We start from the raw sequence: 27293 nt of genomic DNA on the forward strand, positions 1-27293 counted from the left end.
TGTTTGTTCAGGTTGGAGCACTAATAAACTAATGTAGTGTGTTACAAACACTCCCTCTTCAATTCACACTACATATGCAGAGTAAATGTATTACAGTGGTGTTTGCAACTGCCACCCAAAAAGCTGTCTCATAAGCTACCTCCTAATATGAAGATATTCAAACTCTAGAACTTAGGCAGAAATAACTGTTCTTTTAGAGACACTGGACAAATATTTTGTCTTCTACAATTCCACTACAAAAATTGACTCATCTGTCATTGGCTACTCACAATGAAAACAGCAGTGTCACCTAGGATTATGTGGACCTAGAGGGATTCGAGACTGATCCCACATTTTAAATATCATAAATAGCTCGCTAACTGAAGAAAGCAACTATGTGATGATTTGTGGGGGTTGAAGGGACCACACTACAAAGGTCATCAGTCCCAGCAACTATGTGAAAAAGCAATATATAACAGAACAGCGCCCATAAAATCAAATATTATTTACTAGGACAATGTGATCGGAACACATACCTCGAGCAATTCCTTCACATCCTGCAACATGGCTTCCACATCCTGGTAAGTATCAGCTAATTTGTTCATAGAATCTATCAGATTCTGAATAGCATCCGGCTTTGCACTGAATGCTGCACATCGGTCGACCAGTTCCTGCAAATATAACACCACTGACCTAACTTTTCAATTATTAAAGTTACAAACATTTTGAAAACATATCACATAGCAAGTAACATATCACAAAAATATGTTTGTGACCAGTAAAATATAAAGAAACACTAAATATCATAATTACCTGTCATATGTAAGAAAAAAATGGCTCTGAGCACTATGGGACTCAACTTCTGAGGTCATTAGTCCCCTAGAACTTAGAACTAGTTAAACCTAACTAACCTAAGGACATCACAAACATCCATGCCCGAGGCAGGATTCGAACCTGCGACCGTAGCGGTCCTGCGGTTCCAGACTGCAGCGCCTTTAACCGCACGGCCACTTCGGCCGGCTGTCATATGTAAGAAGAAAGCTACATATCTGAAAACATAATTAATACACTCCCACATATCACGCTGTCTACTGTAAAATACCCTTTCAATTCAATCCCACTTATCTTTTATTAAGAGCCTACTAAAGTATTTTGTCCCTTTAATGCACTTCTTTCCTTACACAAAATGCACTGCAACTTACCAGACAGCACAAGGGACAGTGTCAGCTATTATTAACAGGTGGATAAAATATTCGCAATATTCAAGTCATTTAATTTCAAATAAAATTTTTGAGCTCTGTTGCTATGAAAGAATCTGAGAACAAACAGTAATAAGCACCACAAACATCTCTCTTAGTCACACTCCTAATCTCCAGTTACTGATCACATTTCTCAAGTAAAGTAGGGAGAATGGATGGAAGGGAAGGTAAGTTAGGGTTAGCAGCTTGTTGATAACAATGTTACTACTCATTAGGTACACAGCACACCCATAGATTGGGGACATATAGTGAATAAAATTGGCCATATCCTTTTCAAAGGAATCATCTTGACATTTGCCTTAACCTAAATCCGACTGACTGGATGCGGATCTTCCTGAATGTAAGTTCGTGTCTTACCAATGCACTTTGTCATAAGCAAATTATAGTTTGTTTCTCAACAACACGCCCAGATCTGACTAAGTGCTTGGTGAAGGAAGAATGTTTTCATGTATGCACAGTAAACAATGTTTAGAGACATGCAAAGAGAATGCATAAATAACACTAGCATTTTCAATAATGAACAAATTACAAATCTATGTAAGCATCGTCATCTTAGCAAGGCATTACTAGCACATGAAAAGACCTTTAACTAATTGCTCATTAAGGATCTAAAAAACACCAGGAAGTGAAAGCTGGATAACAAACTGCACTGAAAAATGTTTAACTACATGGATGCTCCAAATTAGCATAGCATCAATTTACCTGTTGTATGAGATCAATTAAGTAATTAAGTCAAGCAAAGGCTAAAATGTGAAGAGAAGCAGAAGAATGAGACAGTGTATGGAAAAAATGCTGTCCTAGAAGGCTTGATGACCAGTAGTAGAAGTGTGACACATTTGATGAAGGCTGTTTTTCAAACTTATGCTTGTCTTATGTTACACAGCACAAAATAAAAGTTGACATGGTCGCAAGCTAAGCAGACATACAGAGAGAGAGAGAGAGAGAGAGAGAGAGAGAGAGAGAGAGAGAACCGATGGTGCACGAGTTGCTCATTACTGGTAATCCTGTGTAACTTCATTGCTTCAAGAATGTGTGAAGTTTCCAATGGGAGTACACAAATTAACATAGGTGACAGGAGTGTCATTTGCCACATGACAAAATGGTGAAAATAGCAAGATTTTTTTTCCCTTGTAGAACTCTTAAATCACTCATCTGGAAGACATTCCAGTAAAAAAAACATGTATCTTTCATTTAAACATATGAAACAAACTTCAGTCCATTGCTCAATGAATTATTTTATCACAAGTGCCATGTTCAAAGGCTTCTTGAAGACATTAAAGTGCCACAAAATGTGAAGATACTTAAGTGTCAGAAAACGTGAAGCTACTGGATGTCCTTACGCACAAAGGTTTTTGATGCCATGTTGGATACAATGGAATTTTAACTCACTGTATCTGTTTTTGGAATACTGGAGAAGTTCAGTAATGTATCAGTTTTATTTATTTATTCTTTTTTTAGGGGTGGAGGGGGTCGTAGCAGTGGGTAATTCTTAATAGCATGAAACATAGATTTTTTCTTTTTATTAAGCATCTAGTGTGATATTAATGATTCTGAAAACTAACATGACAGGCATTCCAGGAAAAATTTAGTGATATCCAATTTCAAGAATTTACTTCTGTTGACAACAGCATTATATGACAGTATTGTAACATCTTCAATAAACCACACAGATGATAAGATAAATGTGTTGAAGAGGAAGCAGAGTTCCTATGAAATGTCTGGTACTGGACATAGTTTGATTTATAGATATATCTTCACAGGGAACACTGAATTTACAATACTTCCCACTCCATGGCGTTTCTGGTACAGTAACCGTGTGTAGTATTTTGAAAGAAAAACATTCTTGGTTGCAGGGGAAACAATACTTTTATTGACACATTTTGCCCTTTTGAGAAATATGTGTAGACCCATAGTTAAGCTTGCTAGGTCACGTAAAAGGTCATAAAACAGGCAAAGAACGTCTTTACAGATCACAAAGTATGCATGACACATTTCAGAATTATTTCCATGTTCAGAAATCCAAGTACACAGGTAGCACAAGAACAAGAGTGTAACCATTTGTGCACTTGGATTTCTGAAGATGGAAATAATTCCGAAATGCATCATGCATACTTTCTGATCAATAAATTCATCTTCACCTGCTGTATGACTTTTTATGTGACTTAGCCACCTTAACCACAAATCTACACATATTTACTAGAATGGTTGCTATCCTCCTACGTCACTTTATGTCACAACTTTATTATTTTAGGGCAATCATTAAAAAACATAATACAAAATTTACATCTGTAAAATCTGTGGGGCACAGTGCTTTTTCAAATGCCACCAGAGTGAGTAAGGTGCACAAAATAGTCCCCACAAATGTAAATTTTGCAGTACATTAAAATTTTCTGATAATGCTGCGGAAGGGTGACCCATGTCAATAAAAACATTGTTTTCCCTGCAAAACACTGAAATACCTGACTAGCTTAACTGTAGTCTTGAATATATAGAAAAATGTGTTTAAGCATCCATGCAGAGTGAGGCAATCGACACGTGTAATTTCTCTGCTTCCAGAAAAGTTGTTTGTATATTATTATTGTAAAATGCATTTATTTCTTCTTATAATATATGAAATTTCTAATGTAAGTGTTTATTACAATTTCTACGATACCAAATATAAGTCTGCTTGTGTCTGTGTATATGCGGATGGATATGTGTGTGTGTGCGAGTGTATACCTGTCCTTTTTTCCCCCTAAGGTAAGTATTTCCGCTCCCGGGATTGGAATGACTCCTTACCCTCTCCCTTAAAACCCACATCCTTTCGTCTTTCCCTCTCCTTCCCTCTTTCCTGACGAAGCAACCGTTTGTTGCAAAAGCTTGAATTTTGTGTGTATGTTTGTGTTTGTGTGTCTATCGACCTGCAAGCACTTTTGTTTGGTAAGTCTCATCATCTTTCTTTTTACAAATATAAGTTCTGCTTAATATGTGCTTTACTCGTGGACCCTTGCAGAGCATCTGAACAATGTCTTCTTGTAAAGTTTACTTCCTTCTACTCAAGTAATGTTCAATGATGTAAAAAAAACTTCTGTGAAATATACAGTCTAACAAAAATCAGCCAACAGCCATTTTACACACTTATTGGAATGAAAAACGGTTTGATTTTAAATAGTTAAATTTTCATTAAGCAACATTTGCCTCATAGTTTCACATTTTCTGCCAAAGATCAATTGTGAATAAAAACAATACAACTACAATCCATTCACTCAATCTAATAATGCAACTACATTACACTGATTGAGCAAATTGTCTTCAATTCAATCTATCTACTGCAAAGATCTTAAATAAAGTGACTTTTCCAAATAAAGCCTCTGTCAGGCCCTGATCTTCTGACAACTGTACACTTACTGTCATTCTTCCAGTTACAAGGTATGAGGAAATGCCATAAAATATACTTCTCTCCTTGTATTCTCATCAAAACAGTGGTTATTACATATAAAATTTTGAAATATAAAAGTAAGAAGACTTCTGTGCTTTTTCATAGTACAAAATGATAATATGTGGACACTTGAACATGGCAGTTTTAGATGGTGGTGGTGGTGGTGGTGGTGGTGGGTGTGGGAAAGGGGGGGGGGGGGGGGTGTTTTAAATTATGGTTATGTAAGATACCAGAAGAGGTCAAAGCTTAACTACCTCTATGACACTGCCAACTTCAGCAAGCATCTGCAGCAGGATAGATGTCGCCAAATGCTTTACATACTCCACCTTGCTCCACATTGGGTGTTGTTCATTTTCTTTTCTTAATTTGAAATGAATTAAGAAACTATTCCCAATCTACCAAACAGTTCGAGTATGACTCCCATGACACCAGGAGGGACTGGTGATCCCTGTCATCACGTGTCAGTCCTTGTCTTTTGCTTATGCTCGCAGCAGATTGTCACCTTAAGGTATTCACACTATAGTCTGGTGCTTCTTTTTCAAACATACCTGTGGAAGTGATTCTGGCTCTGAATGCAGTTTCAAGTAGTCAAGCTGAAGTGAGGCCATGAATACATCCAATTCTTGGTCCTTCTCATCAATCTTAGTACCAACTTTTCGTAATAGTTTTGCCTTTTCTTCACTGCAAAAGACATTTTTAAAATCCAGTTGTTACAAACAAAGGCAGACAGACAAACAGACACACACAAACAGACACAGAAAAAAATAACAGGGACAAGGAGAGAAGAATTACATGTCTAGTAATACACATAGTAACTTTTTTTTTTGCTTAATTTACAAACCTGAATCTTTATCCAGATTTACCTAACTTTTTCTGTCCCTTTACTGACGGATGACACAAAACAAATTTATACAAACTTTAATAGGGGACATCCATGTAGTACCTTTAGAAGTAGGAACTACTACAAATCAATAAGTAGTATGGAGATCCTTTAAATGTGTCACTAGTGTTGCTGTTGGAGTTTTAAGTTAATAAATAAATGTCATGACTATTGTTACAACAAAAAAAAAAAATGAAATTTCAAATTAATGTTATAAAACTGAAAATGTTATTAAAGTTTAATGACAATGGAACATGACTACGGAAAATAACCACCAAAGCAATTTTATGCACACCCCATATGCCAGATTTGGCTAGTATGCAATTTCTTATGTATTTTTGAGTTTAATATTAGTATGTTTACATAGTTTATTGTGTGTATGTATTTTCAGTGCCCTTTAGTTTAATAATTTTTATGTTTCATAGATCACAATTATGACATCTCGGCATGATGTGAAACGAGTTACTTTTACAATTGTAGTTCACGTTCTCAGTGGAAAATACGGCAACATGCTGACCATTTACATGACTGCCTTAATTATGATGTTTTTAGCCGTGATTTATACTTATCTATGTTCAATATTCTCTCTCTCTCTCTCTCTCTCTCTCACACACACACACACACACACACACACACACACACACTAGTAACATTGGAAGATAACCTTGATTAAAAATTTGTCATGTCCATGAGACATCACATTATAACCATGGAAGATGACCTTTAGGCTTGAAAATGGCAACAAAGAGAATCTCCAAAACTCTCTTCAGATGTGTCATATCCAGCTGAAAATACTCATTGATGATTACATGCTGCAGATTACTCATTGTGAGAATGTCAACCGCTAAGTTTGACCCACTGTTCCAAATAGTCTCAAATATTGATTACACCTGAGAGTTTTAGAGGACCAGTTGATGTGTGATAAGAGTGCCTGAGTTTTTGGCAAAGCAGGAAAGTATGCATGTAGCACTGTGAACATGGCTGCTATCATCTTTAAACACGGGAGTGTCCACAGCATACTCAACAAGAAGATGGTCATCAAGAATGAGAAAACAAACATCCCGGTTCATTTCACAATAACTCAAAGGAGGGGGTCGAAGTTGTGGTATGAAAAATACCCCATACCATCAAAGAACATCTCTGCTCTGAACGACACCCTCCACACACTGTGAGCTGAATGGTTCAAATGGCTCTGAGCACTATGCGACTTAACTTCTAAGGTCATCAGTCGCCTAGAACTTAGAACTAATTAAACCTAACTAACCTAAGAACATCACACACATCCACGCCCAAGGCAGGATTCGAACCTGTGACCATAGCAGTCGCTCGGCTCCAGACTGTAGCGCCTAGAACCGCACGGCCACTCCGGGCGGCTGTGAGGTGAATGCTTCGATCCATTCGACACTTTGCATCATTTGCATAGAAGCAATATTGAGACTTGTTGGACTACACTAAACGCCTCCAGTCAGCTACTGTTCAGTCTGTGTTTTTTGGTTCACTAAATACATGCTGGTTTATGTGGCAATATGAGCAACAGCCTTTACCAAGATGCCCACTGCATACAGTTCACTTGACAATGTTCACTCAGAAATTGGTCGAGATGGCTGTGCATTTGCTGACAGCTGCAGTTCCTGTCAGATCTCAAACTGATTGGCTTTGACAAGGCTTTTTCAAGGTATAACACACCTCTCTGGTTTCTGTGCTTTGTAACAAGACTGGCAGCTAATTGCAAATGTACTGACAATTTATATTCAGGAACATTTAAATCTTTTTTGAACACAGGTGATAAATCACTAGAGTCAAATTACATCAATCAAATATCTAAAGCAAGTGGTCAAAGCAATAAAATATGGATTAGGTATGAGAAAGTGAATGTCAGACACTCATTCACTGACAAAATCCTGAGAAGATATAGCTTTATTTGTAAAGGATGTAGCTTATGCAACTGATTTAAAATGTAAGGGTGCTGTTCATACGGTATGGATCCTCCGAAAATATGAGTGAATACCTGCAGAATTTACAATGAAGTACAATCAGAGATTTATTCATCTAGGGGCTAGATAAGAGGTAAGCCAAGGAAACAATCACTAACACTGGTACCTGAAAGTGTGAACATAACTCAAAGTGTGGTTATGATACTGCTACACCATGTATCATCTGACAAACACAGTATTTGTTTGCATAAGGGAAAACAATGTCGTATACTGTGTAATGTGTCTAAAAATAAACTAGAGTCTTGGATGTAGAGCCACTAAGCATATTATGAACATTAGCATGTATATATCCATATCTTTGTGCCAATTTGAAGAGCCTTAAATAGATTCTGAAATAAAACACAACTGTCAATTTTGAGCATGCCACAATTAAGATAATAATATCTTTTGCCTCATTTATTTAACCAGATGACAATCACAGATTTTACTTCAACGATTAAAACTTGAAGAAATATCAATAAAGTTGAGTGACCACAATGCTGGCATCAGTCAGTACACATTTCAGCAACATTTTTGTTCTTAAACAACTATATACACACAGATGTGCTCATACAATTGCTATAACTACAATAAATGAAAACTTTATCTCATATACTGACTGGCTTTCAATGGAATACTTCGATTTTTCTGGATTCAACATAAAACACCGATGTACTTTCAGTAAGCAGATATATAGGCAAGACTAATTTTGGAACTCTATATCTACTTATGACTGAATGCACAATTTTATACAATCATACTACCTGTACAATGAAGATGCTTCATGTGCCTTCATGGGTACTAGTCGAGCAAATATGTCAGCTCCTGCTACTTCTGGATCATTAACATTAAACATAATGCCTTTCACAAGAGATGCACCTTTAACCTCTGGAAGAATGTCCAAGGGTGGGACCTCTTCATGATAGATGAACTCATTTTCATTTTTTGCTGCCTTTTTCTTTCCTTCCACAACATCATTTGTGAATGTTAAGGCTTCATTAATTGCCTATGTAAGAAAGAGTAGTAGATTTAAAATACAGCGGTTTTCAGTACCAATTTCATTACAGTATATATTACTTAGGGAGGGGAAATGTACAAATGTGTGTGCATTCTTAAGGGACCAAAATGCTAAGGTCATTGATCCCTTGACTTACACACTACCTAAACTAACTTAGGCTAAGAACAAAACACACACACACACACACACACACACACACACACACACACACACACACGTGCCTGAGGGAGGACTCAAACCACTGGCAAGAGGGGCCGCGCAATCCATGACATGGTGCCTCAAACTGCGTGACAACTCCGCTTGGCTAGGGAGGGGAGAAAAACAATAAATTATGAGACAGAATTGTTGGTCAATATTTACATTCAGGGACAAAATTGTATAGTATCGCTGATAGTCACATCATGTACAAGTATAAGGGGCAGACTACATAGCCTTCAGGAACCGTGTGTTCATTTGTTGGGGACAGGAGAGGAATTTGGTGGGGGAGGTTGGAAAAGGAAAGGCAGGTCACTCATTCCTCTCCCGTCTCATCCTGGGGACTTTCATGGGGGAGGTTAAAAAAGGAAGGGCAGGTCACTCAGTCCCCAGGATGAGACAGATCCCCATCTGTATTGAGGACAATGATGTAGGAAGCTGGCGGCAATGTTTACCCCTTTCAAGTTTACGAATATTTACATTATGTAAGTCTATTGGACATTCAAAAAGCTTCAATGACAGGTTACTCTTCTTTTACATTATTAATTTACAAGACACATTTGTAAATGTGGTAAGTGAATAACACATTCCTGCAGGTGTCAGCTGTTGGATACAGATAGCAACAATCACAAAATAACTAACTCAGACACTAATCAATCTGTTCATAAACACATTAAAAAGAAGAAGAAGAAGAAGAAGAAGAAGAAGAAGAAGAAGAAGAAGAAATGTGTTCATGCTTGGGTTAACTTCTACCTTGAAATAGTTTGCCATCTATAAGGTACAAACTCTGATTTTAAAAAAATAAACAAATCAATGCATTTTTGTTTTGGCTACTCGAGTAAATAATATTCCAATATTGACCACATACATCAATATTATCCATTCCTTTTGAAAGTTTGACAGCTTCTTCTAATTTCTCTGCTGCTGCTTGGTAAAAAGTAACTCGTTCACCCATTTTCTGCTGTTCTTCTGCCTGCTGACCACGGTACAGTAAAGATATACACGTGTGGTATACCATCTTGAATTTTACATAACGTTTCCAATTCTGTAAAAAATAACATAACAAAAACCATGTAACTGATCATTCGATAAAATTTAAAAATAATTACATAAAAATAATCAGCAAAGTCTTCTTCTATTGCACATCAATTCACATTTTCTAATAATTTATAAATACAACATATAATTTATTGTTGTCATGTGAACTATGAAAAAATAATTATGATAAGGATAGTTGCTACTCACCGAATAGATGAGATGCTATGTCACAGACAGGCATGGCAAACAGCCTGTCACAAAGTAAGCTTTCGGCCAATAAGGCCTTTGTCAAACACACACACACACACACACACACACGACCACAGCTGGCTTCAGCTGCCAGAGACTGTGTGTGTGTGTGTGTGTGTGTGTGTGTGTGAGAGAGAGAGAGAGAGAGAGAGAGAGAGAGAGAGAGAGAGAGAGAGAGAGAAGGCCTTGTTGGCTGAAAGCTTATTTTTGTTATAGTCTTTTTGTTGTGCCTATCTGCGACTCAGCATGTTCGCTATGTGTTGAAACAAGTATGTGAAATATAAGAAAAAGTTATATACCAACTAAACATCATGTTCTTTTATCTGATGCCACACAATTCAAGAATTCTCATGGTGTATCAGTGCAAACAATTTATTTTAATGTGCCATACCTCCCCTGCCAAGTATTATGTAGAACACAACCATACATCAGCACACAGTGAAACTGATCAATTGCTGACATAATTTCATTCACCGAGATGGCATCAAAGTTTTGAATAAATGTCATTTTTATGGGATTTTGTTGCACGAAATGATATTCAGATCCATCAACAAATAAAGCAAACAAGACTAAGGGAATATACACGACAGGTATGTTCACATATACTCACCTAAAGATGTCATTTCGCATTATGTAAGTACTGATTCTGTAATAGACTTGGTACAGTGAAATTGTTTGCAAGCATGATTCTTTATGGTATCAATGATACAGTAGACATATTAGGAACATACTGTAACTTAATTTATATCTAGCTGACTTTTCATTTCACAAAATTCTGTGTGTTTCTGGCATTATCAACCAGATGGCAGTGACAACCACCCTCTTAGATTTTGTTTGTTCTTTCCATTATAAAAGAATGTGGGCACTGTTTGCTTCTTGTTTCAGAGTTATCTTCAAAATAAAAACTGAACAACATCTATCAAGTAACACTATGTACTCCAAAAAATGTGTAGTTAATACAACACAGCTACAGTGAACACTTATAGCATAATAAAACAGTGTAACCAATGTCCTCATTATTAATCTGTTGTAATTAAATAAGGTAACATGCATGAAATCGATGACACTCTACTGATATGAAGTAATAGCGAAAACTATTTGGAAGTGGTGAACACACTGTGATTAATAGAAGTTTATGCCAGACCAGAAATCAAATTCTGTTTTCTTCCTTTTTGTGAGTAGTCCCCTTAATTGTTACACTATCTGGGCATCCATTCAGGCCTGATTCAAACATTCATTATCACTTATGTTCCCTCCTATTTCCTTAAATATCAGTTGTCACAACATATTCATTACATAGGAGATTCAGCACATCTGAACATTTTTTGATGTCATTATTTCATATCACAGCATCTTCAATGATTTCATTCCCACTGCCTCCATTCATTTCATTTCAGCGAGTTTACTTGAATTAGAAATATAGATCCCTTGTATCAGGGTAAGCCAAAGGCTTCCACCAAATCTGTTCTCCTGCAGCTGCAGTCCCACATACCCTGTGGAGAACTACTACAGTGGTTGATTGGTCGATTTCAGGGAGGGGACCAAACAGTGAGGTCATCGGTCCCATTTCGGTCCCATCAGATTAGGGAGGGAAGTCGGCTGTGCCCTTTCACAGGAACCATCCCGGCATTTGCCTTAAGTGATTTAGGGAAATCACGAGAAACCTAAATCAAGATGGCTGGACGCAGGTCTGAACCATCGTTCTCCCGAATGCGAGTCCAGTGTGCTAACCCTTGCACCACTTCACTGGGTCACTACAGCGAGTGAGTGGTAATTGCTGAGGGAAATATAACTAACAATGAAAGTTTGAGTCAGGTCTGGAAGCATGCTCAAATAAGTTTACAGCTAAGGCAACTATTTGCAAAATGCCCAGATGACAGTTAAAGTACTGGTATGAGAAATTTGCATTAATGCATTTATTTGCTACCAATGACTGATATCTGGTAAACCCTCATTCGAGGTAAGAATAGAAATTTTGCATTCATAAGATCATTTGTGCCTATGCAAAAGGTAATAGGATTTTTAACTGTATTTACCACTTTCTATTGCTCTAACAGTAAAACTGTCAGTCCACAGATCGTCGTCGTCGTCCTCCTCCTCCTGCACTTGTTACCACATTCACCCAACTACAATATGACACTAAATATAAGGCAACTACTTTCTTTTGACAATGCTCCCCGAGAAAGTGTATTTTTTACATATTCTGACTATCAAATTTAGAAATTGTTTCATATCAGTGAATGCATACTAGCTTTGAATTCCACGACATATGCAGTTGGAAAATTCCTCTTTATTTCTATTGCCTTCAGCTGGACAATTTCTTGCATAATCAGAAGTCTAAATTACATTTATCTCACAGATACTGAAAAACTTGCTGCTCCAATCTGTGAAACCTTTCTTGATTTGGTCTCCTGAAATATTGATGTGTGGAACTTGAATTTATTCTTCATCCGATGCCACCAACAAATATTCACTTTGGGATATCAAATTTTCTTCCTGCTGTATATTTGTTCGTGACTTTTGCTTCAAGAATAGCCAGTGACTCAAAATTAGTGTTGTATTTTCTAGATGAACCAATTGTGAACTCTGCCTTTCTAAACAAATTCACAACTGTGATTTGCATCCATTGTCAACTGTTGCAATTTACCACTCTTACAGCTTTAAGCAAACTGAATAACAACAATATGTTATTCTCTCGGCTGCCTAGTGCTGAATCAGCAGAAATGGGACCACTTTTCAGCCTAACAGTACACTTCATTCGTTGCCAACCTCAAAAATCAATACTGCTGTCTAAAGGGTTCAACACTAAAAGTTTTGGGTTGTTAGGCTGATTGGAATGAGATCTGATGACATGTCACCTCTAAAGTTTCAGTGGGAGTAAGGGTAGGAATGATCTGAGATAAGAATAACTGAAAATTAGGAGTATGAATGTCAGCCTCGACAGTATCTACACTTTTAATACTTGTGAATAAACTATTGTTGTTTTTACATGATACATGAATTTCTTTCCTTTTACTGATATATGATGTAGGGGGAGGGGAGGGGGGGGGGAGGGAGAGGAACTGGAAAATGCTGAGTAATCAGCTAGTTATGGGATGAAGTCAGTAATCAGTGAGCTGTTAGTGAATAGCAAGGCATTGCTCAGCATCTACTATGGGTCTTACCTGTTTATCCAGCGAGTTGTAGCAGTAAATATAACAGACTCAACACTGATTTAAAAAGTTTCTCAGACTTTATTCCAGATAACAAGTCACTTCCACTCCTTATTTAACACCCATATGTTAGACACACATCTGTACAACAGTAACAACATCACCACCATAATAGTGGTGGCTAAGGTGAGCGGCTGATCCAGTAAACCATGTTGAAATGCAGACATCACACAAAGACCTTAGTATTATGATCTGATACTTTTTCGTGCAGCCACGAAGTCAAACAAAGAAAAAGCCTGTTTCATAATAATATAGCAGGGTTGTAAGTAACCAGAAAGTGGGCTCAAACAATAACAACAAACAGCATTCAATTGACAATTAGCACTGAGAGGTAAGAGGAGGATGGCAGAATGCACAACGATCATGAGGGAAAAGATACCTGAGACTGCTGCTTTCAGTTTTAAAATCTGGAGAACTTAACAATCATTGAACAGATATGAATTCATTGACTTTCATGAGAAAATATTCGGCAGTCAATATGTACATGAAAAGCAGAGAACATTTTGAACTCCTGTTCTTCAGAGAAGAAAATTTGAAATACACAGACACAAAAATACTTGCAATAGCATGGTACAAAGTTCATGTGTACATTCGTATCTCCACGTCTTGAGGACGGACAAGAGTTCAAAAGCAACTACCTTTCTATTGTTTTGTGATTATTAACCTCTCAAATTTCTTTTAAGATGATGCCACTTCAAACAATCATGGCTTCTACTGTGTCTGGGACTTTTCGTAAACCAAAGATTTAGCTTTTATTGCATTCATCAATGAAGATTTCTTCTTCATTTTCTGGTACATGTTTCATTTTTGCAAATTTATTTACAAGGGCAACACAATCTTTCTTGAAGTGAACTTGCATACTAAATACAAACCTTATATATTTTTGATCCTACGGTTTCTGCAATGGAACAGTCATCTGCACCTCCTTGTTCAAGTGTGTTGAGGGCTGAGCTGTAATAATCTACTATCTGAACAGCCACTTTTGCTGAAAAAATTGAAATATAGCTGTAAGTTTTATTATTAAAAGAAACAGATCACTAGAAAGAGAAGGCAAAAATGGCTAGCAGCCTTGAGCGGCAGAGGGAAAATGGGGGGTGGGGGGTGAGGCAGCTGGGAGAAGGATTAATTTAAGACAAGTCCAAGGATCCGAAAGTCATAACGGAAAAATAAAAAACAGAACAAAATGAAACTGTGTTTCCCTGTGAATCAAAATTCTACTGTAGAACAAATTAGAATGGGATTGTGAGAGAGGTAAATACAAACATCGACATAATACAGAAATTGTAGAAATCAAATGGAAATTTGTTGATTTGTTGAGAGCAATTAGTTGTAAAGATGACAAAACCCCTCTGTGGGCTGAAAACACCTTGTTAAAACCAGTTTGCACACCTGACAAAGTCAGTTCAATAGCCAGTAAAAATAACAAAACTGAATATGAGAATAGCGTAAGTATACATTTTGGTTTCAACGTTCGCTTAATGTATGTTAATGGTTCAACGTTCGCTTAATGTATGTTAATGGTTGCCACTGTTTCCTTATACTATACATCAAAATTTGTCTGTTCATTCAGTTTCATTCTGGAACACACACACACAATGTTTCAGACATACAGCATTTACAGGGTATTCCACTCCATTTATATGATGACCACCTGCCTGTGGAATTGCAAGCCGGCCACAGAAGTTGCGCCTGCTGATTGAATGGATCCCACAGGGCCACACTCCCTTTTTTTGTGTGGTTTAGCCTGAAGGCCTTACAGACAAATGCACCCTGTTGGTCAGCGACATTCGAGCAATGAAACAGGTATCACGCATGTAACAGTGAAGTTCGTGAACGCAACAATGGCAAGAGCCACAACAAGTGTTTATTTACGATTCGTGTGTGCTTACGGAGTCAGCTCATACTGTTCAGAGGCTGTTTGAACAGAAGTTTCCAGGTGTTTGAGTTCTGAGTCATGATGCAATTCACAAATTAGTGAATAAATTTTGTGAAACAGGAAGTGCTCAAGACAAGATGCTTAAATGACAACGTACAGTGCTCACAAAAGCTTGTCTCGATGACATTGCATACAGCCTCAGGGTGTATATGTGGACAAGGAAATAAAATTCCCGCATTTTTCCCGGATTTCCCTGTTAAAAATACACTTTCTCCCAGGTGAAAATACACTTTTTCCGTGTTAAGTGACAGTATACTCTTCCTCGGCACTGTAAAAGTCATCAATCCTTTGAATGTTTATGGTTTTATATACAGATGTAGAATTTCCTGGCACTTTAGAAAATGAAACTCAGGGGGAAATACACGTTTTGAAAGACCTTTGATGTGCAGCAACATGTACACTGCATATTTTCGTATTACGAAGGTATAAATTTGAATTCTACCAAACAACGCATGCCACTTTCCGAAGCATTGAAATCGAGATTGCGATGCGCTTTTGTAAGTGTCATAGCTCATTCACGTCATCTCGCCAGCTGATGACAGCAATAGGACATGTGATGTAGTCAGCCAATAGCAAGATCACTCCTAATTAGTGTGAATACACGAATAAAAAAAGTTAATGGCTTAAATTAATATACATAGCATTCACATATAATATTGGTCACTAAGATTAATAAATTGGAAGAGAAGCTAAGCTTCCACATATAATGTTGATCTTTTTTGGGCGTGTTACACTTTAAGATACATCACAAAAATGTGCCAGTAAAATTTTTAATAATGACACAAACGTCTCATCTTCTGGGCTCGAAATTCTTCTAAATGGTCATCCTCAAAGAGTTGTTTTTGAAATGAGAGTCAAACGCTTTGTGATTTAAGAAATTCATCGTATATTCTCGCACATAGTTCATCTTGCGTAAAAGGAAATCTGCTTTGAATGTAACACTTTTCAAACCACTATTCGCAATATTTTCCCGCAACCTGTTAGAAATAGGTTCGTTTCAGCAGCTGCAAGAAAGCGCCAGATAACTGGCATCACAACGCTTGCACAGCTACGATGACGCAGGAAGCCCGTATGTTTGTACGTGTAAAACATTAAAAGATCTTACATTATGTCATAAAAGAAACAAGACATCAAAGGATACTTCAAGAGTGCCAGGATTTTGAGAACCATACTAAAATGCATAATTCGACTTAAAATGCACATCCATATGTAAATTTTCTTGGAGTACCAGTACTCATGTTCGGTTCTTTATTATAGCATAATGCTATGGTGCCGATGAGATTGACACCAGCATTGATATGCGTTCGTCTTTGGCCTCTGAGCATTGTCTTTGGGCTGTTCCGCCATGTTCAGTTCTTTGTGAGCCTTGCATGTGTTTAGGTGAATAAATGAACTACTGCTAAATAGGTGTTGTTTGGTGTAACCAACCCGAACTTCTCCCTCACTGGTGACCCCGAGTTATAATGTCTTCCGTTTTTGCCGACCTCTGCATCGGTTATTTTTGTGTGTATTACATCGACACAGCATTCGAACAATGACTTCGGCCCAGCGCCTAACGCCGGATTTTGTGATCGACATGCATTGTGTTGCGGGCGATGTACACCCACCAGGAATGCAACATGATGCCTCACACTAGATGATTCTGTCGATTTCGCCAGACGTTTTCGAGCCTGCAACAGTAAGTGAGGTTAGGAGTGCGCATAACTCCGGCTATCAAACGTCTTTGTTCCCGCCACATGTGCCCTCCCTCATCGACTGTGCAGTTACCTCTTATGGATCTCCGTGCAGTGCGGGACCAATGCCGATTTCTGCAAATGCTTCGTCAGACAACCTACTACCGCCAGGACAACGATTTGCCATGCCGAAATCCGTGCAGTACTACGCAGATACCTGCCATGTGGTCGGAACTGCTTCGTCCACAGGTCAACTTCCTCAGCATCTGACCACGCCCGTGCCTGCCTCGGTTCAGCATCAGTGCATGCCTTCCTACTTTGATACCTCGTCCTGCAACAGGAACAATTACTTGTTATCTGCGCCTGACCCCCACCTTCATCCCACCGCTATGCCTCGGTGTTTTGTGCCACAACATTCACCTTATCTGCACACTGTTTTGAGTGGAGTGACTATGAACAGTGAATTTTCACACACCCCGTCCCATGTTCGACATCATTTCCCACACTGTGCTTCTGGACAGCCCACACCTCCGCAGCCTCTCTGCAACACAGGTGGCCCCGGCTTTGGTCATACATCGAGCTTTTCGCGGACTAACATGCTTTCTCAAACTATGAACTTCTTCTCACCTGTCGCCCCCGCGCCGGCTCCAGTCGAGCTTCTGCTACTGTTCTCGGCACATCTCGGTGCCTCATCCCCATCGGTCTTCCGCAACACATCAATCCAAACACACCCGAAATGTGTTGAGCTTCCGCAACCACAACTGACACATTACAGTGTCTCACCCGCGTCGGACTTCCGCGTTGCGACGAATCGTGCTCAACCACAACGTGTCACCTTCACGCTACGACCCGAACAGCTGTCGTTGCCTCATCCACTGGAGGCACACTCTCCTGGAATACTACAGCAACAACAGCTCGATTCAGGCAGTGCCCCGATGAACTCAACTCAACCTGTTCTTCCGAACATTCTACAACACTTACCGACGCTGCCGCCGTTTAATCCTGACAGAGCAACAACCTGGTTCAAAATTGTGGACGAAGTGTTCAACCATTACAAACTCGACGTATCAACCAGTTTCTGTGCTTCATCACCCACCTGCACGACCAGAAGGACTTGATTGCTGACCTGGTCGACACCCCGGACTCATCTACCCAGTACACTCTAGCCAAAAAGACAGTTCTCCGTCTGCTTGCACGCTCAACTGAGGTAGCAATACAGCAAGTGCTTCACATCGAGGAACTAGGCAACGACAAACCTTCCCAGCTCTGGAGAAGGCTATGTGGCCTGGTCAGCGCCAATCTATCCTCTGACACAGCTCTCCTCGCCATCTGGTCAGACAAACTATTGGAACATCTGCTTTGCTCTGGCTCAAAGGTCTCCTGAACCTATCGAGCATAGAATGACAATCGCTGACAAGCTACACGATGCATCACTGCTCTATTTCGCCAGCCACTGCCTACCTAACAAGTCTCAGGTTCAGGCTCATCGCCCTGCAGCCGGACACTGGCAGGGCCGTACTGTGCTGACTGTTCCGCGAAGCAGTAAACAAGCAACTGGGACGCCACCGGCACCCCCCTCCTTCAACCAAACCTGCTGCGGCCACCGAACCTCGGCCACTGCCACTGGCAACGAACTTTCCGCAGGAAATGCAACCGCACTACCCGTAATGTTACTTCCACACACGGTTTCGTGAGGCGGCATGGAACTGCAGACCACCCTGCTACTTCCCAAACGCCAATCGCAGGTAGGTCCGGGTGCTGCCTCCTGCGCACAACATGACAGGCACCCCCCAGTGCTCCATTCTGTCTGGGAACGACCAGATAATTGCGATCGACTTCACATTAAAGACATTTTGCCGAGATACCTTTTCCTAGTGGAAACAGGCACCGATGTTCTGCCTACGTCCTTAGTGTCGTCTAACATCCGCCTTCATCATACTTCACTGCAAGCCATGAATTCAACTAAACTACAATGGTTGGGTTCAACTTCCCAAGTCATCTCTCTCTATGCAAACTGCAAACTCGAGTGGACTTTTTTAGTGCGCGAAACTGACAAACCTATACAAGGCATTGACTTCTTGCGACACCACAAACTTTCACCGGAGCTAGTGCGAAACACCGTGTTTCATCATCCGTCCAAGAGACTCACTTCCCCTGTGCTCCGTCGCGTCGAGCAAACACCCCCCCCATGCGAAACATCGGTCCGGGCTCATCTCATCCGTACATGCTCGTCTCTGTCGACGACATTGCAAGAAACCACGCACAAGTGCCTAGTCGAGTTTGAACACGTCGCTCGCCTACACAAGGAAAACTTCGAGCTCTCCCTCCGGCTCCACGAAACACTGCTCCAGCTCTCCGATGCAGCAAAGGCATTACAGACACTCCAGCAAGGACAAAGCAAGGTCAGTAAGTGCGCCGAATCTGCTTGCAATCCCAACAATCGAGCCTCAGTATGTTTACCTCCCACTACCCCTCAAAACTGTGCTATCAAGACTGCCATAACGTGTACTGACAGTTCCGCAGGGCCACACACCCCTAACACGGCAGCATTTGACACTCGGCCAGACACAAGTGCGCATGCGCGATGAGCGTCACGTGTTCCAGAACTGACGGCTCCTACCCCGCCCCTTGCGCACAGCACTCTCAAACTATGCAACTTCGGCTCCTGCGTGCTGCCGTGCGACTGCCACTGACAACACAAACAGTGAACTCGCGCCAAGTGTTTCGCCCAAGACCGTGCTGCCACAGGCCGCACCCTCGGACAATGGACTCACTAACGGCTCACGAACTCTACCGAGCTCACCCGACCACGGTGCCACTGCTTTGGGCCGGTAGCCATCTTGCCACGTTGACTCCTGGGACACTTCGCCGCCTCCGCTCCCGTCGGATCCGCCGAGTGGCTCCGAACACCACGACTACGCCTCGCCTGCCCCGCCCACCACAAATTGTAAACAAACCGGCTCCCGTGCCACCAGCAACATTTCCGTCGTCACCAACGGCACGGTTCACAGGCTTTGCCTCACGCCGGGTCTCCCGATCTCCAACAAACCACGTCAACTTTGTCCCGAGAGCCCCTCCGACCTTAAAAATCAGATTTCTGAACTACTAAGCTCCGGCGTCATTGAACCCTCTGCCAGTAGCTGGTCTATGCCCATACATATGACACCCCATGAAAGATGGGTCCTGGCGCATGTGTGGAGACTACTGTCGACTAAACGCACGAACAATCATGGACACCTACCCCATACCCAACATTGCCGACTTCACCAGTTCCCTCACAGGTGCGACCACGTTCTCTGTCACTGATTGCAAACGGGCCTACCACCAGATCCCCATGGCACCTGAAGACATCAAGAAGACAGCAATCACCACCCCAATTGGGGTTATTTCAGTTTCGATTCATGCCCTTCGGTCTGAAAAACACAATCCAGACCTGGCAATGCTTCATCAACGAGGTGCTATTCGACCTAAAATTTTGCTCTGCATATCTTGATGACATTCTTGTGTTCAGCTCCTCTGTCGAGGACAACATTCGACATGTGCAAACTGTTATGAACACTCTCGTGACAGCAGGCATCGAGACCAACCAGGACAAATTGCAGCTACATCAACCAGCTGTCACTATTCTTGGTTTTCGGGTCTCTGCTGACGGCATTTCATCGCCTGCTGAGAAAGTACAAACAATACTAAACCCACCCAGACCTCGTCATTCCAAGAGCTCTGGTGTTTTCTGGGGACGGTTAATTATTATCGCCGACGTCTACCTCGGGCTGCGGAGATTCAGGCTCCACTGATGGATGCCTTGGCAGGCACCAACACTTCTGGATCTCGGCCTATTCCATGGACCCCTGCTATGACTGACTCTTTCATTGCCCTCAAAAATCTTCTTGCCAAGGCCTGCACCATCAAGCATCCTCATCCCAATGCACAGCTTTTCATCACCACAGATGCGAGCGATACTGCCATCGGCGCTGTCCTTAGCCAGACAATCGATGGCCAAACTTTGCCTCTGCAGTTCTTCTCGCACAAGCTCACCTATGCACAATGGAAATATTCTGTGTTTGACAGGGAGTTGCGCGCGGTCTACGAAATGATTAAGCATTTTAAGACTGACGTTGAAGGACGCCCTTTCTATGTTTTAACAGACCACAAACCCCTGGCTGCGGCCATTACAGACCCGCCAGCTGACCGCCCTCCTCGCCGCTTCAGATACATGGACTTCATATCTCAGTTCACCACTGATGCCAGACACATAAAGGATGCTGACAATATAGTTGCTGATTTCCTTTCACAAGTCGACGCTGTCCATTCGCTGTTAGACCTCTCTGAACTGCCTAACCTCCAACCTGTTGACGAGGAAACACAAAACCTGATTTCAGACTCTATTTCTTCACTACACTTCGTCCGCAACACCTTCCCTGGCATTTCTGGTGAGATCTGGTGCGACGACAGTACGGGGACGTTATGCCCCTCATCCCAACCACGCTCCATTGAGCTGTCTTCAACGCATTGCATAATTTAGCCCACCCCAGTGTTTGAGCGTCCGCCTGCCTCGTAGCAGAGCTACTCGGCATTCGTGCGATCTATGAGGAAGACCTCAAAGGCACAATAGCAGAGTTCGTATATGGCCAGAACATTGTCCTCCCTGGCAAACTTGTGAGCCCTTCTGCTTCTCTCCCTCAGTCTGACTTACCTTCCTTCGTGGACCGCGTCAGACGCCACTTCATCAACCTCCATATCCCTCCGCCCACCAGTCATTCCCGCCCTAAGGTTCACGTCCCGAAATCTCTGGACAATTGCGAGTACATCATGCTCCGAGATGACACTGTCCGTGCTTCCCTCCAACCTACGTATAATGGCCCGTGCTGAGTTCTCCGGCACTCAGCCAACACCTATGACATCCAGATGAAAGATTCAGCTGTTACAGTCTCTCTCAACAGACTTAAGCCTGCTCATGTCGAGCCGCCTTCTACTCCCCTCAGGCCACGACCACGCCACTCACTGTCATGGCTCATGTCGCTCTGACCACTACCTCCATGTCGGACTTACACACTCGATCGAGTACCTTCCATCTCCAATCGTCGAGCTCTCCTCCGACCTCGCCCTCTACGCTGGTCTCACACACTCCGTCGAGTGACTTCCAGTTCCAATCATCGAGCTCTCCTCCAACCTCGCCCTCTACTCCGGTCTCACGAACTCTGTTGAGTGACCACATGCTCCCCACGTCAAGCTTACCTACGATCATGCCCTCGCCGCCGGGCCCTTCGCTGGTCCCTCCGACCTCTCCACCGTCACCTGCCTCGCCCTGTCGAGGTCTCTCACACCCCCCCCCATCTTGAACGTGCCCTTGCTCGAGGTGTTTGTGCCTGTCCCCCCGGACATAATCCACAAACCTCTCAATAATACTGCACGAATAAACACTGTTCGTTGTCTGTTTCTCTTCATCCTGTGCTCATGACACAGCCTCCACCATTCCCTGCCACCTGGTGGAATGTGTTCCCCTCCCGCCCGATGTCGACCTGGACATGCTTCGTGTATTTCGCCACGCCCACCGGAGACATCGTCGTCATCGCTCCGTTCCACCCACAACCTGCCGACCTACCTGTCGCTGCACGACCAGCACACCCAGTACAACGCCCAGCTCGCTTCAACGACTTCCAGGTTCAGTGGCCGAACCTTCCTTCACAACATCTACCCACAAAGCCAGTTCCCCAATGACGCTATCGAGCTGACCTTGGTCCGGCTCCTGTGGACCACTCCAGCCGACCCCTTAGTCACCCCCCCCCCCCTCTCCCGACCTCTCAAGAGTACTCCATACTGCGGAGTGGGGGGGGGGGGGGGGGGGGGCGCTATGTGGTGCTAATGAGGTCGACACCAGCATCAATATGCGTTCGTCTTTGGACTCTGAGCATTGTCTTTGGACTGTTCCGCCATGTTCAGTTCTTTGTGAGCCTTGCATGTGTTTAGGTGAATAAACGAACTATGCTAAATGGGTGTTGTTTGGTGTAACCAACCCAAACTTCTCCCTCAATGCCATATGTGCATTTGAAATGCAGGGAACAGTTGAAACTAGCCAATAGTGTGAAATCAAACACTTCGTTTCAAATAAATTGACTGCCTCAGTAGAAAGGATTGATAAAAGCCAAATCTCTTTAGCAAACCGGCAAAAATAACTTCATTGTTCTGTAAGGCGATTAATGTTTGACTGCCAAAGTTGGAAATAAAATCTGAAACTATTAACAGATTTTAGCCTGCCATAATTATGCGAAAGTGTTTTAATTCATTTGATAGCTCCCAGCCACAAAAATCCATTTTGTTATCATTAAAGTGAGAGCAGTAAACGAAGAGGAAACAACAAAATCACTGAACGTAAACACAGTTCACGTGTAGACGACACACCTCCCCACCACAACTCTGATTGCTCTGTGTATCAGCCCCGGATCTACAATATTTCCGAACAGGGGCAATATTAAGTAGTGGCGCTCAGCCACACTTCCGTAACCAGAAGCAGGAGAAGATACTACTCATACGCAACTCAACTGTGCATGCACAAGAGCCCGCCCGCAACTGCTCAAACCAATCTAATTTAAACAGTTGTCATGTCACGCTCATCAGAGGCAATTTGTTGTTATAAAGCATTGCATAGTGTTCCTAAAGCCTTTGACACACTTTACTGTTGGCAGACGCTTGTATGAGCACTGTTTTGTTATTGTATACGGCACATTTCCTTTGCAACTTAAGTTTTTTTATTTTCGCCTCCCCCCCCCCCCCCCCCCCCCCCCTTCCCGTTCATGTTTTGTTGCTGCAGTAGCAGGATACAATAATATCCTTTGTTAGAGTATTGGTTCTTACCAGTCAAAATCACAAAAATTTAACTGAAAACTAAAACAATGAAAAATTCCCGGGTTTTTCCCAGTTTTCTTTCGGATGAAAAAATTCCCGGGTTTTTCCAGGATCTCTTGGTTGTCCCGGGTCGTATACATCCTGAGCATGGAAAAGTCCCCTAAAAAGTCTCTTCCTGGATGTCTTTCACAGCAACCACAAATACTGTGCAGCTCTGTACAAAGAGGTGCTAAACTGCTTGGGCTAAGACTCTATAAAGTATGAGTAGTACAAGAACTTTGACCTGGTGTTCCTGTGCACAGGCTTAAGTTTTGCAAATGGGCTTTCAAACAACTGTGGGACGGTGAAATGGATGCTTACCTCATTCTGTTTTAAGACGAGGCTTGGTTCCATTTACATGGATATGTTGATTCCCAAAACTGTCGACATTGGAGTGCAGATAGACCTGCTGTGCTTCATGAGGAACCCCTCCATAATCAGTAAATAGGGGTGTGGTATGCAGTTAGTGGTGGCAGGATAATAGGCTCAATGTTATTAATGACACAGTTACAAGTGAAAGATATGTGCAGAACATTTTGCGACCATTTTTTAATGAACTGAGAGAAAGATAATGAAGCTTCGCATTTTTTCACAGGATTTGGAAAGGGCTCATATGGAAAATGTTTCTTCGCACGCAATTCTCAATGTGTTCAATGAAAGAGTGATTAGTAACAATATCTGGTCAGCAAGATGTGCATGGAAGGAGAAAGTATACAAAACAAATCCTCACACAATAGAGGAACTTAAGGATGAAAAATATTCGTGAATCACTTAATTCAATATCTCAGAGAGAATTACACGGTGTGATTGATAATTTCTTGAGTAGATGTCAGAAAAGTGTGGAAAATAATGGCAGGCATTTCCAGCAGCTCCTTGTGTGACATGGGTGAGTACACAATTTATTTGCTTATATTTCAAATGTAGTCATGTTGTAATGCTGCAATAGATGGGCAACATGGCATCTGATCGCCGTGCAACAGAGTACTCGCTGCCCGGCATCTAGTGCGTGCACAGGTGGTCATCAGATAAATGGAACACCCTGCATATACTGACTTCGATATTACAATTTCTGGGACACACAACAGAACAAAATGATAAAATTACGTATTTCTCTAGCCTTACTTTGGACAGGGCACTAAATTTCACAAAGGATCCCTCAAACTGATATTGCCTAGAGTCCTATAGATGAAGACTTAACAACTAAATGCAGCCATCCTGGTTCAGCTAAAACACAACTATCTACTTTATTCTTTAGCTCTTTCTTTTACTATGCCTCTCTGCAATTTCTTTCTTTGTGTCTATCCAGTTTCACCACTGTCCCAACACTACAACTTACGTCCTGTATTTATGTTTTCTTCCTTTTTTCGCTCCTGTAAATTTCCTTTGCAGACTTTGTGGTTCTTTAGTGGATATATGGGCAAGAAACAGATGCACTCCATGAAAGAGAATTTAGATATTAAGTTATTCTACATATAATATAAAATAGTGGAAGTAATACATAACTTAATTTGTTGTAATTGCAGAGTCAATTGCTAACAGTAAATCTGAATGTTTAAATACTATATATACAGATACAAAAGTTTACAATTCAGTCTTTTTCAATATAATGACAATTCCACACATGACGAGCTCTGACTGGTGTGAAAGTCCGTAAATGATACTAAATGGCAAACACACAAAATGGGCTCTGTGCATTGATGTTTCAACTTGAGGAGCTCTGGAGAGGGGATGCTTGGACTTTATTGGTAGAGCGTAAGCATGGTGGCAGTGCTCTCATGCCGCAGTGGTGGCTGTAGGAAACATGGTGTGACTGCGGTTGCATGTTTTAAGGTGTGGCTGACCAGATGGTGGCCAATACTGCACCTCCATTGTCTTAAAATCTTCCTTTGCTATTTCTTCATTCCATCAATTATCTTTTAATTTTTTCTGTTCAAAATTACTCACTTTTCATTCAATATTTCTCCTCACATTGCATATATCCTCCTCAATAATGACTAAAATAAAAGCTCTTAGTTTTCTTCCTTGCAGAAGCAACGTATCACCTGTTATTAAGCTGACTGCATTTTTTTGGTGTTTTTTATTTTATCAGAGCTTCATATACCCATGTAGTCATTTTAACAAATTGTAGCAATGTGTGCCAATGCCTCAATATGGACTGGCACAGCTGCATGATAATAGATTGCCTGACAAAAGAAGTAAGGCACCCATGAGGAATGGTCGGATGTCAATGTAACTATATATACATAGATACTCTGTAAGTCACCGTACAGTGGGTGATGGAGAGTATCCTGTGCCTTCCCTACTACTTGTCATTTCAAGCACTTTTCTACTTGCAAACAGAGCAAGGGAAAAACGACTGTCTGTAGGCCTTCATATGAGCCCTAATTTCACATATCTTACCTTCGTCACCCTTACGCACAATGTATGTTGGCAGCAGTAGAATTGTTCAGCAATCAGCTTCAAATGCCAGTTCTCTAAATTTTCTCAATTATGTTTTTCGCAAAGACTGTTGCCTTCCTTCCAGAGATTCCCATTTGAGTCCCCGAAGCATCTCTGTAACACTTACGTATTGTTTGAACCTACCAGTAACAAATCTAGCAGCCCGCCTCTGAATTGCTTAGATGTCTTCCTTCAATCCGACCTGGTACAGATCCCAAACACTTGAGCAGTACTCAAGAATAGGTTGCATCAGCATCCTATATGCGATCTTCTTTACAGAAGAACCACTCCTTCCCTAAATTCTCTCAATAAATTAAAGTCAATCATTTGCCTTTCCTGGCACAGTTTTCACGTTCGTTCCACCTCATATCACTTTGTGTTATGTATGGATATTTAAATGACTTGACTGTGTCAAGCAAGAAACTAGTAATATTGTATCTGAACGTTACAGGTTTGTTCTTCCTACTAACTGACACTAACTTACATTTTTCCACATTTAGGACTAGATGATATTGATTACACCAACTGGAAATTTTGTCTAAGATGTCTTGTATCTTCCTACAGTCACTCAACTTTGACACTTTACCATGCATCATGGCATCATCAGCAAGCAACCGCAGATTGCCGCCCATTCTGTCCACCAAATCATTTATGTATATAGAAAACAACAGCGGTCCTATCACACTTCCCTGGGGCACTCCTGACGATACCCTTGTCTTTGATGAACACTCGCCGTCAATGACAACATACTGTACTGTACTGTACTGTACTATTGTTTAAGAAGCCTTAGAGCCACTCACATACCTATGAACTTGTTCTGTATGCTTGTACCTTCATTAACAGCCTGCAATGGTGCAGTGTCAAATGCTGTCTGGAAATCCAGAAATATGGAATCTTCCTATTGTGCTTCATTCACAGTTCTCAGTATATCATGTACAGTAAAGTATGTATCATGCGAGAAACTACACACACATACACATTATCGGGTGAGCATGTACGACAGAAGATCAAATATAAACGAGATTTTATTTTTTATTTAAGTTCATTTATTGAAAATCTCAAGGCAATTATAATTTAGTTTTCCACACAGTCTCCTGCTTTGAAAATGCATTTGTCCCAGCATATGGGCAGCTTTTTGATGC

The 27293-nt window shown here is 41.3% G+C and overlaps 1 protein-coding gene across 3 annotated transcripts in view; it reads right to left on the bottom strand.

Moving 5' to 3' along the window:
- LOC126188035 (tyrosine-protein phosphatase non-receptor type 23-like) overlaps positions 1 to 27293 on the bottom strand; it is a 185776-nt gene that overhangs the window by 97627 nt on the left and 60856 nt on the right. For all 3 annotated transcript variants that reach the window (XM_049929461.1, XM_049929460.1, XM_049929462.1), the window contains exons 5-9: positions 14094 to 14206; positions 9591 to 9767; positions 8274 to 8515; positions 5205 to 5337; positions 516 to 650 (exon numbers count right to left, since the gene is read on the bottom strand). In XM_049929461.1, the coding sequence (XP_049785418.1) occupies positions 516 to 650; positions 5205 to 5337; positions 8274 to 8515; positions 9591 to 9767; positions 14094 to 14206 (800 nt within the window). The remainder of the gene's footprint in view (positions 1 to 515; positions 651 to 5204; positions 5338 to 8273; positions 8516 to 9590; positions 9768 to 14093; positions 14207 to 27293) is intronic.

This window comes from Schistocerca cancellata, chromosome 5, assembly GCF_023864275.1.
Source record: "Schistocerca cancellata isolate TAMUIC-IGC-003103 chromosome 5, iqSchCanc2.1, whole genome shotgun sequence".
Classification (NCBI taxonomy): domain Eukaryota; kingdom Metazoa; phylum Arthropoda; class Insecta; order Orthoptera; family Acrididae; genus Schistocerca; species Schistocerca cancellata.